The sequence below is a fragment of the Panthera onca genome, chromosome A2 (genome assembly GCF_046562875.1).
Source record: "Panthera onca isolate mPanOnc1 chromosome A2, mPanOnc1 haplotype 2, whole genome shotgun sequence".
NCBI lineage: Eukaryota > Metazoa > Chordata > Mammalia > Carnivora > Felidae > Panthera > Panthera onca.
In genome coordinates this window covers 135280547-135297769 of record NC_138340.1, presented here as the reverse complement: position 1 = coordinate 135297769, position 17223 = coordinate 135280547, and the positions used below count along the sequence as shown (strand labels likewise).

The 17223-nt window shown below is 44.8% G+C and overlaps 1 protein-coding gene across 1 annotated transcript in view; it reads left to right on the top strand.

Moving 5' to 3' along the window:
• The window catches only part of WNT2 (Wnt family member 2), a 48102-nt gene extending 32671 nt beyond the window's left edge, over nucleotides 1-15431 (top strand). Inside the window, exon 5 of the mRNA XM_060632962.3 lies at nucleotides 10472-15431. Within this exon, the coding sequence (XP_060488945.1) occupies nucleotides 10472-10701 (230 nt within the window). The 3' untranslated portion in view covers nucleotides 10702-15431. The remainder of the gene's footprint in view (nucleotides 1-10471) is intronic.
• The last annotated feature ends 1792 nt before the right edge of the window (nucleotides 15432-17223 follow it).

Sequence of the window (17223 nt, the reverse complement as noted above, 5' to 3'; positions counted from 1 at the left end):
ATGTATCGAGGATCTGTCTCAGAAAGCCTTGTTCCTTCTTTTAAAAAAATTTTAACGTTTATTTATTTATTTTGAGAGAGAAAGAGCAAGTGGGGGAGGGGGAGAGAGAGAGAGGGAGAGAATACCAAGCAGATTCCACACTGTCAGCATGGAGCCTGATGTGGGGCTCGAACCCACGACCTGCAAGATCATGACCTGAGCTGAAACCAAGAGTTGGACACTTAGCTGACTGAGTCACCCAGGTGCCCCAGAAAGCCTTGTTCCTTGACTCATAGCATATACCAGGAGTTTTAGTTAATTTATTTAAATATTTGTTTGCTATCTGTCTGTCCCACTGGACTCTGATTCCATGATGGCAGGAACTATGTCTGTTCACCACTGGATCCTCAGCACACAGCATATAAACATGTGTTGAACTGAATTGAATGGCAAGTTATAAACAACTTAAAATATGCTCATCATGAGCTGAAATGAAGTCTTAGTTATGTTGGTGCAGCGTCATAGCTTAAATGACAGGTAAGTCCTAAGCATTATAATCACCCATCACTGATTATAACACATGGCCTATGAAAATTCCCACTTAAACTGAACTGTTAAATGTTCTCCTCAAGTTCAAGTGCATTAGGGCACCATTTACAGAGCTCAAAATGTTGGCTGCCCATTTCCCTGGTGACATAAAAGTCTCAAATGCAGCAGTAGCCTGTATCGATTGCTTTTAGTTGCTACCAAATACTCTGTGTGGGGCCTTTTGCATTTACTACTATCAGTGGGATTACTCGTTAGTTTATCTGATTTAGTTGTTAATGTAAGCAAAAATACTTTTTACATCCAATATTTACTTTATGTTACAGGAATGATCTGTAAATCTGCACTACCGTTCAGAATATAGATGTGCTAGAATTATTAAACTTTTAGGATGCACTGAAAACGGGCCCGTATGTGAATTAACTGACAGTGGCAATCAGATTGAATTTGTGAAAACTGAAAAACAAAGCAGCAAACTTTTTTCAGAAAAAAAGAAAATTTCAGAAAAAAAACCCACAAAAAATTTCATTTTCTATTTTGAAGTCTTCGACATAATTTGCACTAACAAAACATTTGTCAAATAGACGTCCTTTTTTGTAATAGAACAAAAATCATCGCCAATTACCGTGTTAATATGCGACAAACAAAAGAGTGATGTTAAAGTATTTTTAAATAATATATTTGCTTCCATCATGTAAACTTTCCCCATGAGACCTATTTTGTACTGGTGTGATCAATCCGTTCTTTAAATCTATGTAAATCCCATATTTCTAAGGAAAAATCCTGGCGTTACACATCAGCAGACTTTCGTGCCACCTGTTGCCATTTTTACTGATTACTGACTGGGTAGTCGTGGGCAAATTAACTTCTTCAAGTTTCCTAAGATATGCAGTTCACCCAGAAACTCCCAAGGGTCCTATGATTCCATAAATGAATGAGTGAATTATTAATTAATTTCACTCTAAGGTTGCAGTAACAGAACTTGAACTTGATGCCACAGACTCCCTTAGGTTGTCATTTTGAATCTGTGAGATCTTTTAAAACGTTGTGATATTTTTTTGCATGTTTTCTCTATATGCCAAGTGAGAACATGAGAGTGGAAAGCAGGCTGTTAGCTAGCTTACTCTTCCCATAGTGCCGGAGGGCTTGGTGACTGCTCCCTGGAGAAGTGTGCCCTCCTTCAGCAAGGAAAAGCTGATCTTAATTTCTAAGAAATTGTTTTTAATTTAACATTTAATGAATTGGGAATCTGTATGTGGATGGCTGAGTATTATGCCGTGTATAGAAGAAATATAAGATCTAACCTCTGTCCTGGGGGAGACAAGATGCATGAGAAATCATCAAATATTTCAAAACAGCATATGAGCCCTATTGTGTGACATGCAATATAAGGGCTTCAGAAGGGGGCCAGGAAGGAGGGAGTAGAAGTAGGGAGAACTCTGTGGAAGGTGCTGAAGTAGGCTTGAATCTCGAAGGATGGGAGGACCTCCCATCTAATGGAGTGAGGACAGGCCTGGACAGCAGATGAGAGTATCTCCTGTGAGGAAACAGTGTACACAGCTGTGACATCAGAAAGTCACTTCAATGGGACAGTGAGGAGGTGGCCTGATTACCAGGGGTCCAGGTAGGGGTAGGTGGGAAATAAACTTGGGTAGACTAGGTAGTGCCAGACATAGAAAGCCTTGAAGAGTCTGACCTTAACTTTAATTCCATGATAGGATTTGCTAATTTCATGGAACATGCTTTTTTTGCGCCAGTTAACCTTTTCCTGCTTATTATACAAACGTTAAATAAAATCATCTGAGATAAGTGGAGATATTGTCTTTCCTAGTTTTAGTTTTGCAATTTTTACTGTGCGAGGGGCAAGCCGTGCATGTAGATGAAATGTGCGGTCTCCAACATTTGCTCTAACATTCTTTTCTTCCCTCGATAAATCTGTGTCATTAATGACAACATGTAAGTCAACCAGAGGAGAAACAGCCGATTGGATGACGGGCTTAAGTGGATCTTGCTTTATGTCCTAATGGTCAACATATGGGCTTCTGTCAGCCTGGAGTGGCAGGAATTTCCAAAGACACAGGCCCATCCACAGAGAAAGAGCGCTCGAGAAAGCGCTCTTTCTCCAGGTCCCAGAGGTGCAGGTCTGGGAACTATTAGCAAAAGCTCTGCGTCCTCCTCTGCTGTCAGGAAGATGCATGTCGGTGGAGACAGAAATGTTTTTGCACTGGGAACCCTGACTCCATTATTAATTTTATAGCTCTAGGGATGGGATGCTCGATTCTGTAATGTTCCCCTCGCATTGCCCCACTAAAAGTGAGTTCTCTGGTCCCAAACTTATGTGATTTAGAAACTCTGATTCTTTATCATCCTTTTCCCCCAATACATATGTGAGCTCTGTGCAGGGTGAGGACAATACCAGGGAGGAGAAAGGCTGGAACTCCCACCTTCCCATGGCATAGACGTTACAGACTGCCCGGATCTTATGGACACTGAGTCTAGGCAGATGATCTAACAGTGTGGGTGAAGGTGGCGGAAGAAGGTTGGGCTCGCTGAGCCTGAGTCTGCCATACTGTCTGGGAACTAGGATCTGTACCCAGGCGGGCCATACATCTGAGCACATTTCACAAACTTAGACCTAAGGGAGCCAGGGAAAAAAGCTTCCCACCTGCAACTTATCTTAAGGAAACTGAGGAAATCAAAGTGCAATAAGAGATAACATTACAAAGCAATATGAATGATTTTTAAAATAAATGTGAAGCATCTAAAAATGTATTTATCCTCTTAACATATCAATTTGGGAAACTAATGATGGAGCCATTACTCAAAAGAGTTTTTAAAATTTCCTTTGAAGTATTTGTAGAGCCAGCCATACATACTTTTGTACATGCTGTATGATGCAAACATTTGACCTATAAAGATCAATTTGGCTTTTGGAAATGTCTCAGTGAATCTTAAAGTCAGGGGAGAGTTATGTGAGTGATCAGGCTAAGATATGCCATTTGAAGTGAGATGCAAATTGATGCTATTGGCCTACCTTAACCAGTAAAAGTTCTACTTAGCAAGAGTTGTTCTCAGTGTTTGCAGCCACGGCCCCATCAGTGACATATATTAAAGCCACCTTAAGGACACATACATGTTTTGGAGATGTGCATGTTGGCATTGCAAAGAAATCAGTCTCATCTCTCAAAAAGGTGACAGGAATTCCACAGGAATATCAGTGCAGGAAAAACGCAGTGTCAGCTGCTAACCCCGTGTTAATTAACTAGCCATTTTCATTCTCGTGTAACTGTAGGAGTCTTAATTGTCTATGGCATATCACATGCTGGAGAAGAAGTCCCTTCCCAAAAGGTTACATGTCAGGACCTTTGCAAGTCCTTCATTTGATAAAATAATGAAGGTAGAGAGCAGGAAGGGTGCTAACACTCTGCTCTTGCACTTCTGCCCGGGAGCCTGCTTCCTGGGATCTGGCAGGGCTCGGGGATGGAGCTCTCTGCCAGATGTCACTGTCTCTGCCAGTTAAGAGCTTAAGCTCTGGAGTCACACAAGCCTGGCTTCAAATCCTGACCTGCCACCTGATAGCTGTGTGACCACGGGCCAGTTACTTACCCTTCTCCTTTTCCTCATTTCCAAAATGGTGATAACAGTACCTACTTTATAAGCTTATAAGAATTAAATGAGATAATACAGGCAAAATGCTTATCACAGGGACTAGCCCATGTCAGTGCTCCATAAGTATTGGCTCCAATTATGAACAAAAAGAAGAGAAAGAAGATGAAAAAGAAGGCAGAAGGGAAGGGCGAAAGAAGAAGAATGAGGAGAAGAGAGGAAAAAGGAAAGGATGCATGGGCTTCAGGCTTACAGGTGTAGCTGACTTTCTTAACCCAGGGGTTCCTGTTGTGGCCCAGGCAGGGATAAGTCACTCATTAGTTAATGAACTGGTATATTGTTTGCAGAAAAAAATGGTCTAAAAGTGTGTATCTCAAGTATTTAGAACTAAACAAGCAGGAAGATTATAAAACTCGGAGGGTCTCTTTCATAAAGAGCACACACATTTACAGCCTTGATTTTTGTCTTTTACGGTAAGAATAATGGTGATCTGTTTTGGAAAAGATAATGGGAGGTCCCTAAGACAGTATAGCACTATTGCTATCAATAATAACGGGGCTTTGTTATAATTCCAATAAAAGAAAGCAATGCCAGCAAATTTTGTATAGATTCTGCAGTCTAGAAATGTGCTTTTCAGGGCTCTGATGACATGGCTCTATATTCTGCTCAAATGACAGCAAGCGTCAACATTGCCCTCCTGCCCTACAGTCCGTCATTAAGTCTAATTAGATCCAAACCCCAAAGCGGGGCCAATTTGTGGTCCATCATCCTGCAGCTTCGTCCTCTCCCCAGACGACAGAGCCTGCCCTGTACCTCTCAGCTGGCACATTCCTGGGGGCCACGGGTACCTTGCAGGGGCCATCACTCCTCCAGGCTGTGACCTCACCACTGTTCTCACATCAGTGGCTCTCAACCTTCAAAAACCCCTCTCATCTTCCTTCTTCTGGGCCCTCATTACACCCTGTTTGGGCGACCAGTGGTATTAATTCAGATTAATGGTGTTTTCCAGCATTCTGTAACTGAACACTGAACTACTGAGATCTCAATGCCAGGTCTTTGTTTCCTTTACTGAAACCACTTGTGAGTCAAGCTCTTGTCAGTGGCCATCACTTTGACTGCTTCTCCCAGAGTTTTCATGGTGTTGGAGTCCCTTCACTGAGCAATCCTTCTGTTCAGACAGGGTCAGGTTCAGTTTTGTGCATCTGGGGGACCATCACTGAAGCTGAGTCAGATCACAGCTCAAGACCTCCTTAGGCTTCAGCCCACTGGGAAAATGTCACCAAGTTCGATGTCAGTAAAAAGCCCTCAGTCTGATTCAGGACTGAGACACTTCACCTCCCTGTCCTAGCACCCCGCCCCCACCCCCGTACCTCAAAGCATCAAGCGGGGAGAGAAAATTCCAGTTGCATGAATTCCTATTTTGATGACAGCATGTTGGCGGAAGCAAAGAATGCTTATTGGTGTGCAGGGCTTACCGACAAAACACAAAAAGGTGAAAGAAACTTCAGAGTCGCCTCTGAGGGTGGGGCAAGTGAGAGGGCTCCGCACACCCACTGGGGGTCTCATTTACACCGTGGCTTCAGCTGCCACCTCTGAGGTAAAGACTTCCTAGTCTGAATGTCCATCCTGACCTCTCTGCCGAGTCCCGGAGGGTATTTCCATTGAACATTTCTACCTGGATGACCCACTGTCACCCCACACTCGATGTGTTGAAAACAAAACTCCATATCTTAGCTCAAAGCCTGCCCCTCCCCAGGTGCTCCTACCCCAGGGAAGGTCAGCAGCATAAAACCAGTCACTCAAGCCAGAAGCCTGGGAATACTGCTGACCCTCATCCTCCATATGTCCCGTCAGTCCTGCCTCCTTGATATCCCCCCTGAGCCCATAACCTCTTCCACCCCTCCCCACCCCTGCCACTGTCCTTGTCCGGCCACCTTGTGCCCTGACCAGGGCACTTCACTGCTCTCTAACTTGGCTCCTTGACTTCACCCCGGCCCCCCAGCACCCACAGTGAGCCTTCTGAAACATAAATCCACCATGTCCCCCTATTGTGTAAAAACTCTCAATCACATTCCGCTGCCCTTATGTTAAAAGTTTTAACACCTTGGGGCACCTAGGTGGCTCAGTCAGTTAAGCGTCCGATTTCAGCTCAGGTCATAATCTCACCGTGAGTTCAAGCCCTGCCTTGGACTCTGTGCTGACAGCTCAGAGCCTGGAGCCTGCTTCAGATTCCGTGTCTTGCTCTCTCTCTGCCCTTCCCCCACTCATGCTCTGTCTCTCTCTCTCTCTCTCTCTCAACAGTAAATAAACATTAAATTTTTTTTTTTTTTAAAGTTTTAACACCTTAGGGTGCCTGGGTGCCTCAGTCAGCTAAGCATCCAACTCTCGATTTCAGCTCAGGTCATGATCTCAGAGTCATGCGATCAAAGCCTGCATAGGGCTGTGCACTGAGTGTGGAGCCTGCTTGGGATTCTCTCTCTCCCTCTGCCCCTTCCCCGCTCACATGCACATGCACTCACGCTCTCTCTCTTTCTCTCTCTCTCCCCATGACACAAGGCCTTCCATTGTGTCATGGCTTCTACCTGCCCCTGCAGCCTCACCTCTTGCCACTCTCCCCTTGGAATGCTGAGTTCCAGCCACGTTAAACACCTTTCAGAGCTTTGCTGGGTTTCCTGGTTTTGCATATGTGGCCTCCTCCCTCTTCTTCTTGTTACTGGAACATAAAAGACATACAGAAAACACACATGTCACGTGTACAGCTCAGGGAATTGTCTCAAATGAACATAGCCATATAATCTAAGCCCAGAGTAAGACCTGAAGAAGACTGATATTCTAGAAGCCTTCTTCACGCCCCTTTTCACTATTCCCCAAGGAAAAGTACCACCCTGGCTTCTAATAGCATAGACTGGTTCTTCCCACTTTGTGCTTGATGTAAACAAAAACCTACCAAATTGGGTCAGCTGTCTACTACTGCATAACAAACCCACAAACTTCACGGCCTAAAATAACCTTAAAGTCCCACCTTGGGCCTCATCGCTCTTTGCAGCCATGCTCTTCTGTCTGCTTTGTCACCAAGCTTCTTGAAAACTCCCCACCCCACACTCGGTGTCCGTCTGCCCATTCACTCCACGATCCACCGCTCCATCGTGTCATTCTGCTGAAGCACCTCTCAGCAGAGGACCCCAGTTATCTCCTTCATGCTGAGCCAAATGAACAACTGTCAGTCTTTTTCAACGTGACCTCCTCCCAACTCGGTGAGTCACCAAGTCCTAGTGATTCTCCTTCTTTAACCCATCTCGCATTTGTCCTACCTCTGTCCCCGGTCATTATCTCCTGCCCGGACTAATCCCACTGCATGAAGGATACCTCCCCGCTCCAAGAAGCTGTTTCAGACTTCTCATTCCTACATGTTTTCTGTGGATTAAAAATCTGAACAGACTCACCACTCACCATGGAATAAAACCCACACCGCTGCCAGACAGGAAGGCTCTAAACCTGTGCCCCAACTCCATTTCCACGCTCTTTGCCTAACTCACACCTGTGCCGCAGCCGTGCTGGCTCTGCACGGGCTCGTGAGTGTGCCGCAGAGGCTGCTGGGAGGCTCTCTCCTACCTGGAATGCCTTCTGTCCCATGTTCTCTCCAGAGCTTCTACTTATCCTCCTCTACATCCTATCTCTGATGCCACCTCTTAAAACTGTGCTGTTAACAGCTCCTTTTCTGATCCTGTGTGCTATTGATATTAATAGCAATAATTATCATTATGACATGTTTGGCTCACTCCCTCTAGAACGTAAGCTCCTCAGGGCAGGATCTTCATTTTGTTCCCTGATAGATCTAAGCTCCCACAGCTGTGCCTACCACAAGGTAGACACTCCGCAAACACTTGCTAAGTGAATAGAAGATTAGCATTAGTTGAGCATTTATTATGCCAGGTGCTTTCATGCATGATCTCATTCCCTCCTGACCACAGCCCTATGAGGAAGGAACTGTCTTTATTCCAGTTTTTCAAGGAAAGAAACGGAAGCTTGATAAGATTGCATAACTTGCCCAAGGTCACCCAGCTGATAGATGCCAAAGCTGGAACTTAAACTCTGATATGTCCCAGCTCTAAATAACCTCATTCTACCATCCTGAGCTTTGTTTACAGTGGTGTATTGCACAAAACCCTACTGTGGGTTTTTTTTTTTTACTGGAATTCTTCAGCAAATGGAATATTTGAAGTAGTGGAGAGATCTCTTTACATATTTATCTCTTCATTATATTAGGAATTCCCAGAATATAGGAATAGGAAGTGAATTCTAATTATTTTATTTCCCCACCACCACCACCCAAAACTCTACACAGCCCGCACAGTGTCTTACACGTCTGTGTTCATTAAATGTTTGCTGAATTAAATGACGGGTGTGCTGCAAAGCAGGACTTGGCAGTGAGTCCCTTCTGCACAGGCAGTGGTTTTGAGCACTGTCCTGAATCCAGCCCCAGCTGCCGCCTCTTCTAACTCTGTGCTTCTTCAGCATGATAGAGGCTCACAGCCATCCTTGGCTGACCCCGTCTTCCACCCTGACCCCGGCCCTTTGCCATCCTTCCTGTCATCATGAAATCCCCTGCCTGTCTTCCTGCTGTCAGAGGCGTGATCACGCACAGCAAGTTGTGCCCACCCCTCTCCTCTGCTCGACCCCACGCCCTGCCTGGACCTGGCTGCTTCCCGGGTCGTTCGTGACAGGCAGGGCAACATGACATTTCTGTAGATATTTGGAGCACAGCTTGGACTGTGATAAACAGAGAGAGAGTCACGAGACACTGCAAGAATTATGAAGTGGGAGGAATTCCATGTTAAATGATGGAGGAACTGAAAATGAATGAAGTCACTGTCTTTCATTCCAATGTACTTTTTTTTTTTTTAAATGAAGAGTTTAGCTTCTCTAGGTTTGTCAATTGTTTAGGATTGTTGATTGCAAGCAACAGAAATTGGAGTGGTTTAAGCTGAAAGGGGAAGTTTATTAAAAGAATGCAGAATCTCTAGGAACCCAAAGGTTAGAATGCAGCCAGGCTTCAGGGACAAATGGAAGCACCTCTGGAAAAATAGTCCAGGATCTGGGTAGCATCCGCTTTCCACGTCTTGTCTTGCTGTCTGTACATCTGCCTCTTTCTTATCTCTCTGTAGACCTCCACTGGTCCACACACTTCATCATAGTACATGGCTGCCAATGGCTACTGAGTCCATATTAGGCAAGACTGCCTGCCTATCTCCAACAAACCTGCAAATCCCTGGGGAAATCTAACAGATTTCCCCAGAACAAGTCAGGTCCCCAGCTCTGGTCTGATCACTTGCCACCAGCTGAGCCGGGTCGTGTTGTTCAACATGGCTGCCAAGTGCCCGTTTCTGTGCCCAAGAAAGAAGCAGGAAGGATCATCATAGGTGGAGCAAACTACACAAATGTCCACTGCACTTTGTTCTGCTCTATTGTCCAATAATGCTCTTGTAAAAGACTTCTGGGTGCTTCTCCAGGAATAGAACAGATTAAGAGGCTTTCTATCTTTAAGAGTCTTTTTCAGAAACAAATTCATAAAGACGAATTGCCATTTAGGAAACCTCACCCTAATTAACTAAGACAACAACATTCCGGTGGTAATTCCTAACAGGTCTTTATGCCAGTTTTATTCACTGAAGGCTTAGAATCCTGGCTTCAACAAGAAGCCTCACACACATCTAGATGGCCCCCTGGATGGCAGCGCGAACGGTAAACCAGACCAGGCGTTGCTCCCTCCTCAAGGTCTTACACAAATGATGCCCACACCTCCCCTTCGGCAATGAACATTCTCTTCTCTTTCTAAAAAGGCAGTGTGGTCAGGCCTGGGTAGGCGGAATCCTCTCCCTTTGAGGGTTCCATGCCCTGACAAATGTGGAGAGCACTAACCTGGGTCACTGCTTCCTTGATGTGGTTTGAGGTCAGGAGAGAGGGAGATATGCTAGATCCTTCTTTCCATCTGATCTGGCCTTGCCCATGCAGTGACCCATCAATCCTAGGCTGGGTAAAGAGAAACTGAAAGGTTTATCCAGCTCAGAAGTGGGATCACGAGAGTTAAAGTTGCCCACGGTAGGTCCAAAGTTTTGTGTCCATCTTTCCTGCACTTGGTCCTCTGGGCTCCACTACACATGCCACAGCTGGCCCCTGGGGAGGACAGATGCTGCCTGGGCCACAGAACAGGTGGTACACAGCCCCAGGTTGGGGTGGGGGGGCGCAGGGCCCGCTCCCGGAGGGTGGATTCTCCTCCTCCCAAGGCATATTGTATTCTGGCCACAGCTTTGCGGTGACACCTCCCTCGCTTGTCTTCCAGGCTCTCTGGGTACAGCAGGCCGTGTATGCAACCTGACTTCCCGGGGCATGGACAGCTGCGAGGTCATGTGCTGCGGGAGAGGCTATGATACCTCCCACGTCACCCGGATGACCAAGTGCGAGTGTAAGTTCCACTGGTGCTGTGCCGTGCGCTGTCAGGACTGTCTGGAGGCCCTGGACGTGCACACATGCAAGGCCCCTAAAAGCGTTGACTGGGCGGCTCCCACATGACCCCAGAGGAGGTTGCCATCACCTTCTCTCCTGCAAGGACTCCATTGGATCTGCAAGGACACTGGGCCTTTGGGTTTTCTCGGGGAGATATTTCCTAAGGCATGTGACTTTGCCTCAACAGAAGTCCTTCCTCTCCCACCCAGGGGGCCCCAGAACCGGGGCCACATGTTGCACACAAAGCATGCCTTATTCCCTCCGCCTTCGAGCATTCTGGGCCACATCTCTTCCTGGTCAGGACAGACTGCTAGGAGGGGAGGGGCCGGCCACATCACTGTCTCCACCCACCTAGACGTTTCCTCTTTCTAGAGCGGCTGGCCAGAGGGGAAAAGAGTGTCCCAAAGGAGCTTTCTCTGTGTCTCCCAATAAATGATCATAGTTCAGAAATCCCATACTGCTCTCAGGAGGGTAAAGACAGCAGGACCAACTGCCACCGAATTAACTGTAAATCCTGAAAAGACCAAGCAAGGCTTTTGCCTGATCAAGTGATTTTCGCAGCCACCGCGTCCAGGGGTAATTGGTAACTGCCTGGAGAAAGATGGCTTTCAAAGAACTTCAGGTTTAAAACGCATATTTTTCAAAGCACTTATTGCCATATTGAAATTTGACGTAACAAGACGGGACTGTTGTCCTTTGGTACAGTTTTGGAATCTTTACAATAGCAAGAGCCTCAGAAAGTCATTGCTTTGCATTGACTTAATATAAAGCAACTTTCTATATAAAGTCCCCTTAATATAAAGCAACTTTAGGGATCTCACTTAAGATCTGAAGGGAATTTAAAAGAAAGATTGATGATCTGGCAGTATTCTGACCTATTGGGGGAGGATGGAGGAGAATAACCGCGAGTAAAATATCAGAAAATGTGTCTGTACAGATAAGGAGAAAAAGGGGAATAAAATTTCTGTCTGGTATGATGCATGTGACCCATGGAATTTTGTAGTTGAAATGGCCTTCAGAATGATAACTTTTGGGACAGCAAGACTAGGGAACCAACGTGCTGACAGAGAGGTTTCCAGAGGTAAGTCACGCCTACACGGCCTGCACCGTGAGCAGATGCCCAAAAGAGGTCCGCCATTTGTGCCAAGGAGCATCAGCATATACCCATCACCCTCCAAGCACATTTTAAAGACCTGCCATATTTAATTGTGTTCATCTGAGGCTGACAAGATGTCAAGATATCATAGCCTCAAGCAAATGACACATAGCCTTGCTTGTAAGGTTGGTAATCCTAGTATATTATATGGCAAACAGATTGTAATTTAGAGACTCTATTTAAGGGACCCAGCTGTAATTATGGGAACATCAGTGTGCAGATTGTGGCTGGCTTCTGTCATGATCCAAAAGATGACGTCCAGGGAAAATGGAGAGGCTGCCACCCCATTTTGTATATTAAGTGAAAGAAAGGCGAAATATCTGAAGTTACTTCTCATCCGCTTGGTACAATTAGGTTCTGGTTCTAAATATGGTCTCTTTGCTGAGCTACATTTATTAACAGGATGTTCCATTCCATGCATCTGGTGTCACACTGATGTTTGCTCATTCGTCCATAGCCTGGCCTTCAGTTTCTCCATCCTTGCTCTGCAGCAGGACGTTTAGACTGAGCCTCACAGACATCAACCTGCTGAGGTACTTTGTCATAATTGACACTTGCCTCCTCACCCTCATAAAAACAACAGAATTTATCTCCTTTCTCTCGCTCTCTAGAGTTAGACATCTGATTTTTCCAAAGTGGTTCTTTCCTCTTTTTATTCTATGGATTCAGAGGCAGGAAGGGGGAGCATGACAGAATTGCTCAGAGCTCAGTGTGGGCCTTCGGCAGGGTGTGGGAAAGCCAGGCAGGTGGGCTCGGTCTTAGTTACACTGAAGCTGTCTGTGAATGCCTTCCTGGGGGGATGAGGGGACTTTCATGGTGGTCCCACAGCCATCAGCCCTTCTGCCTGCTGGATGAATTATGAAATCATAAATCCATAGGTGTGTTGAGAAATGGAAAGGGTCTAAGTAGACATCTCAGCTCCCTTCAGTTTGTATCTGGGGAAACTGAGACTGCGAGAGGTGAAGATCTCTGTGCAAATATCTGCCACTGCTCTCAAGCCCCATCACAGACAGGACCACATGTTCAGAGCAGTCAGGAAAGCCAAGCACTTTATCTAGTTTGTCTCAGAATTAATGCAAATGGAGTCTAAATAATTTTAGCATCCAAAAGGGATAGTCATTATCTCTTTTAATTCTTGGGATGCTTTCTTTTAAAAAATATTTTTAATGTTTATCTACTTTTTGAGGGAGGGGGAGGGGGAGGAGCAGAGAGAGAGAGAGAGAGAGATATACACACACACAGAATCTGAAGCAGCCTCCAGGCTTTGCACTGTCAACACAGAGTCCTGATGCAGGGCTCGAACTCACGAACAGCAAGATCATGACCTGAGCTGAAGTCAGACGCTTAACTGACTGAGCCACCCAGGCACCCCATAACCCCTAGGATATTTTTATCTGACTTTGTTTTTTTGCTGAGATGCATCCTACTTGATAAGGAGCAAGGGAACAAGGTGTACCCATGCAGGAACCTGCATAAATTTCCCTAATCTGTAAGGGAGACTCTGGCAGCCATCTGAAATGCCAGTAGGTATGGCCACTAGGGAGGGTATAACAAGAGAGTGAAAGATTTTTATCTGTTTTCAAATAGAGGAAATCTCCGCTATGGAAAAAAAATTAAAAACAGGTGAAGATAATTTCAAACTCATTTTCTTTAGGGCTTGGTTGAGGCTCCATAGTCCACGATTCTAAACTATACTAAAGTCTTGATTACCTGAGGCTTTTAAGGCAATGTATGGCACAAATTACCCAAAACAAAATGAGAGACTCCATTCAGTTCAGATCCCCTTAAAAATTCCCTCCCAATAAAAATCTTATTACAAAACAAAGTTTTCTAGGCCCACGATGATGCCAATTAATGTTCTGCAACATCTTTAAAAGTTCTAACAGAATAGGAGATCTTGACTAATTCAGTGGAGTTTTCTATAATAAAGATGTAATCTGCACATGACTCTGAGTCTTAGCAAATTTGTTGTCCTCAATAAATTTGCTTCCCTAAATTGGTCTGTATTGGACTGATCTTTGTATTCTGTGAGCACCTTTGTCAAGGTGCATCTTCTAAGTATAAGAGACTTAATTAAAAACTGAGAACAAACTGAGGGTTGATGGGGGGTGGGAGGGAGTGGAGGGTAGGTGATGGGTATTGAAGAGGGCATCTTTTGGGATGAGCACTTAGTGTTATATGGAAACCAATGTGACAATAAATTTCATATATTAAAAAAAAAAAAGGTGCAATCTAGTTACAACATCTTGGATAGCCTCTCACGTTTAGCTCCAGCACAAAAGCCCCAAGTGCCAGGACCACACTCAGCAGTGGGTCTTTGCCCCTCCAGGACGGAGGCCCTGGCATATTACTGGACCACAGATGCTCAGAAGTGGGAGAATCATAGGGCACCCCAGAATACTGATCATCTGCTCTCCCTTATATGGATGTCACCAGACTGAAAGGAACATCCCAGAAGAATCTACTGAATGGCAATTTATTCTGTATGGGGCTGGATAATGGGAGAAGGATTAAGAGGGAAAGAGCCAGGTGGCTGCTATTAAGTGACAGGCTGAGTGAGCCTGGTGATGGTGAAGAGTGGCTTTTTCAGCTCTTGGGAGTAACCTCCACCCTTCCTGCTGTCGTTGCTTCCCTGTCCCCTCCCAGCACCTACTTCCCAAGGCGTCAGGAGGCCCAGAAGTGCAGGGCCTCAAGCCACTGCTCACATTCTCCATACCTGTTGTGTAGCTCTGCTCAAGGCTGTCAAGGTTAATTTCAAGAGATGTTCTCAATTGTCACAGCTGTATTCTTTTTTATTGTAGTTATTACAAAGCTTGAAAAACATCAGGTCTCACATTTCTTTTTCAAAGAAAGTAGCTTTAAAGTGAGAAAATCTAGCTTCACGTTGACATTTCTCAGCTTTATTAATTTATTAAGGAATCTTACATCAACTCTGCAAAACCTAAAGCGGGGCTCCCTTAGAAGCAGCCAACATGACTGTACACGCACTTGTCCTTGATGGCAGTTTTAAGCCAACGTATTGTGATTACTTCTCATTTATTAAAGGCTGGCCTGGAGCTGGTATTGTCTCACTCAGCTGAAGAACATTCATCTCCCCTCTTGCCTGCTCTCAAAATAAAGGCTCAGAGAGGTGTCCAATAGACCAGAACCATTCTTTTGTGTCTATTTACTGTACTTCAACCCATGTTTCCTTATCTTAAGAGCAAGAAGTGTACTCTTAACAAATAAACCTCACCAGTTCCAAAGCTGGTAAATTGCTTTTGTCAGGTCTCTGCTGACCTTCTGAAAAACAATCTGCTGGTGTAAGCTGACAAAGGCCTGCTTATTTTGACCTTCTCCTTACCTAGGCAGAGAAAATTTTCTGTCACTCATCCATGAGAATGTTCTTTACATTTTTCAGGGGATCAGCAAGGTGACAGGTGGTTTGCAAAGCCCGACATGATTATTATTTTTCTAAATCATAGTTGTTCCAACTTCAGTTTTTTTTCCCCTGATATTCACATGATTCCTGTTTAACCAAACCTCCCACATCCATGAGCTAATAAAAGTGTCACGCAGATTGTTACAAAGAACTATTGTTATTTACAAGTCTACATTTTCTGTGAAATCAAAACATAATAAAGTGAATTTTCAGTGTTGACTTTGTTATTTTAAACTTGTGATAGTCTTGCCAAACCCTCTGGTGAAAAGAAATCCCTGCAGGTTATGGGAATTATTCCCTTGCCTTTTCTCAGGACTACACGCAACACAAGTTGATCAAGAGGTGTCTTTTAAGTTTGTAAAGATTTTCAGGGAGGACAATTGGCTTACCTTACTGGTAAATACTCTTGTAAGTTCATGGTTAAGACTCCCATTCCTGATTAGAAAATTATTCCACATTTTCACCCTGTGTTCTCCCATGGCTGCCACAGGAGTGCTTACCCTCTCTAGGAGTCAGCATGCTTTGGCTGTGTTTGTAACCTCAGTGTCTCTCCACGGCAGCTAGACCTACCCTCCACTGACTTCTCTTAATTATTACTTTCCATGTAAATGCTTGCTTTTGGCCTACATGGTATTTTTTCAGCTTGATTAGAAACATACAGGATCCCTTGCCCCTTTCTTGAGATCTGTGTATCCTGATTTTGTGTGCTACTTATACACAAGTATCGAAAGCCCAGAAAATGAAAATAAACTCCCCTCCAGCAAAGAAAATCCACCTAACATTTGCTCTTCCCCAATGAACTGTTTTGGGGTGATCTAACTAAGCAAACTGTTGACTCTGCACCTCACCCCAAGGTGGCCCCATAGTCAGAGTCATTGTCCCTTTCAGAAACTCTCATGCTTAGATGATCTGCAGAGGAGGTGGTGATACAAGTGTCCATGTGTGTTTTCCAATGAACATTTTCCCCCCAATATTTTTGCCCAAACATCAATGAAGTTTCCCTATTAGCTAACCCTTTGGGTGAGAGGACTGTCCTACACATTGTAAGATCTTTAAAGCAACCCTCGTCTCTCCAGACTAGATGCCAGAGGTACTCTCCTGCTTCCCAGCTGTGACAACACAACTAACAATGTCCTCAGACACTGTTAGGTGTTCCCCGTGAGCGGATAAGGAAGCAAAGTGTAAGACAAAACCATTCCCAGTTGAGAGCCACTGATATAACACTTTGGGTCAAGTCCTCTATTGAAATGCAAGCCATATACATTTCTGCCATTTTCATTTAGGAACACTTCACTGGGAGTGATGGCTTAATGGGATTAATTCTCGGTATTAATGCATGAGACTAACTGGGAAGGAATCTCTTGGAATGGATGTAGTCATAGAACCCCCTCAGCAGCATCGGGCAGAACAAGACAGGCTGAGACTTGAACTTCACTGTGTGTCCTGGGAGGGTGAGAAAGCGTGAGGCTCCCGGGTTTCTGAGGATGGGAATCAAAGGAAGGATGGAAGCTTAGCGAGGAGAAACAATAATACGGTATTAGAAGCTGAAGGCAAAAATCTTCACAGGAATGCCTCAGTTTCATGACACTCACTGGGAAAGAAACCCCCAAAATAAGGCCTGGAAGGTGGAAGAGTGAGAATGTTATAACTCTGCATAAAATAGTTGTAATTTTGAGTTTCTCAGGACAGAGAGGAGGGTGATAGTAAAGAGGGGGCACTGAAAAATGGAGAAATACTGAGTTTCAAGCGAAAGACTAGAATCTCCAGTTGAAGACCATGGTGGGTATCATTTGCGGGTTGATCACTGAACACCTGCCCCTACACACACACACAGATACAGACACACCACAAGTTGTCACTATTGCAGGTAATCCTAGCCTTGTCTGGCTGGTATTTTAGGAGCACGAAAAACTCAAAGTGCTCTCTCACATGTGCCAGCAAAGAGTGAGAAAGGGAGTTCATGCTGGATGCAACACAGGGCAGAGTGGAGAAAGAAACAGGCCTGGATGAC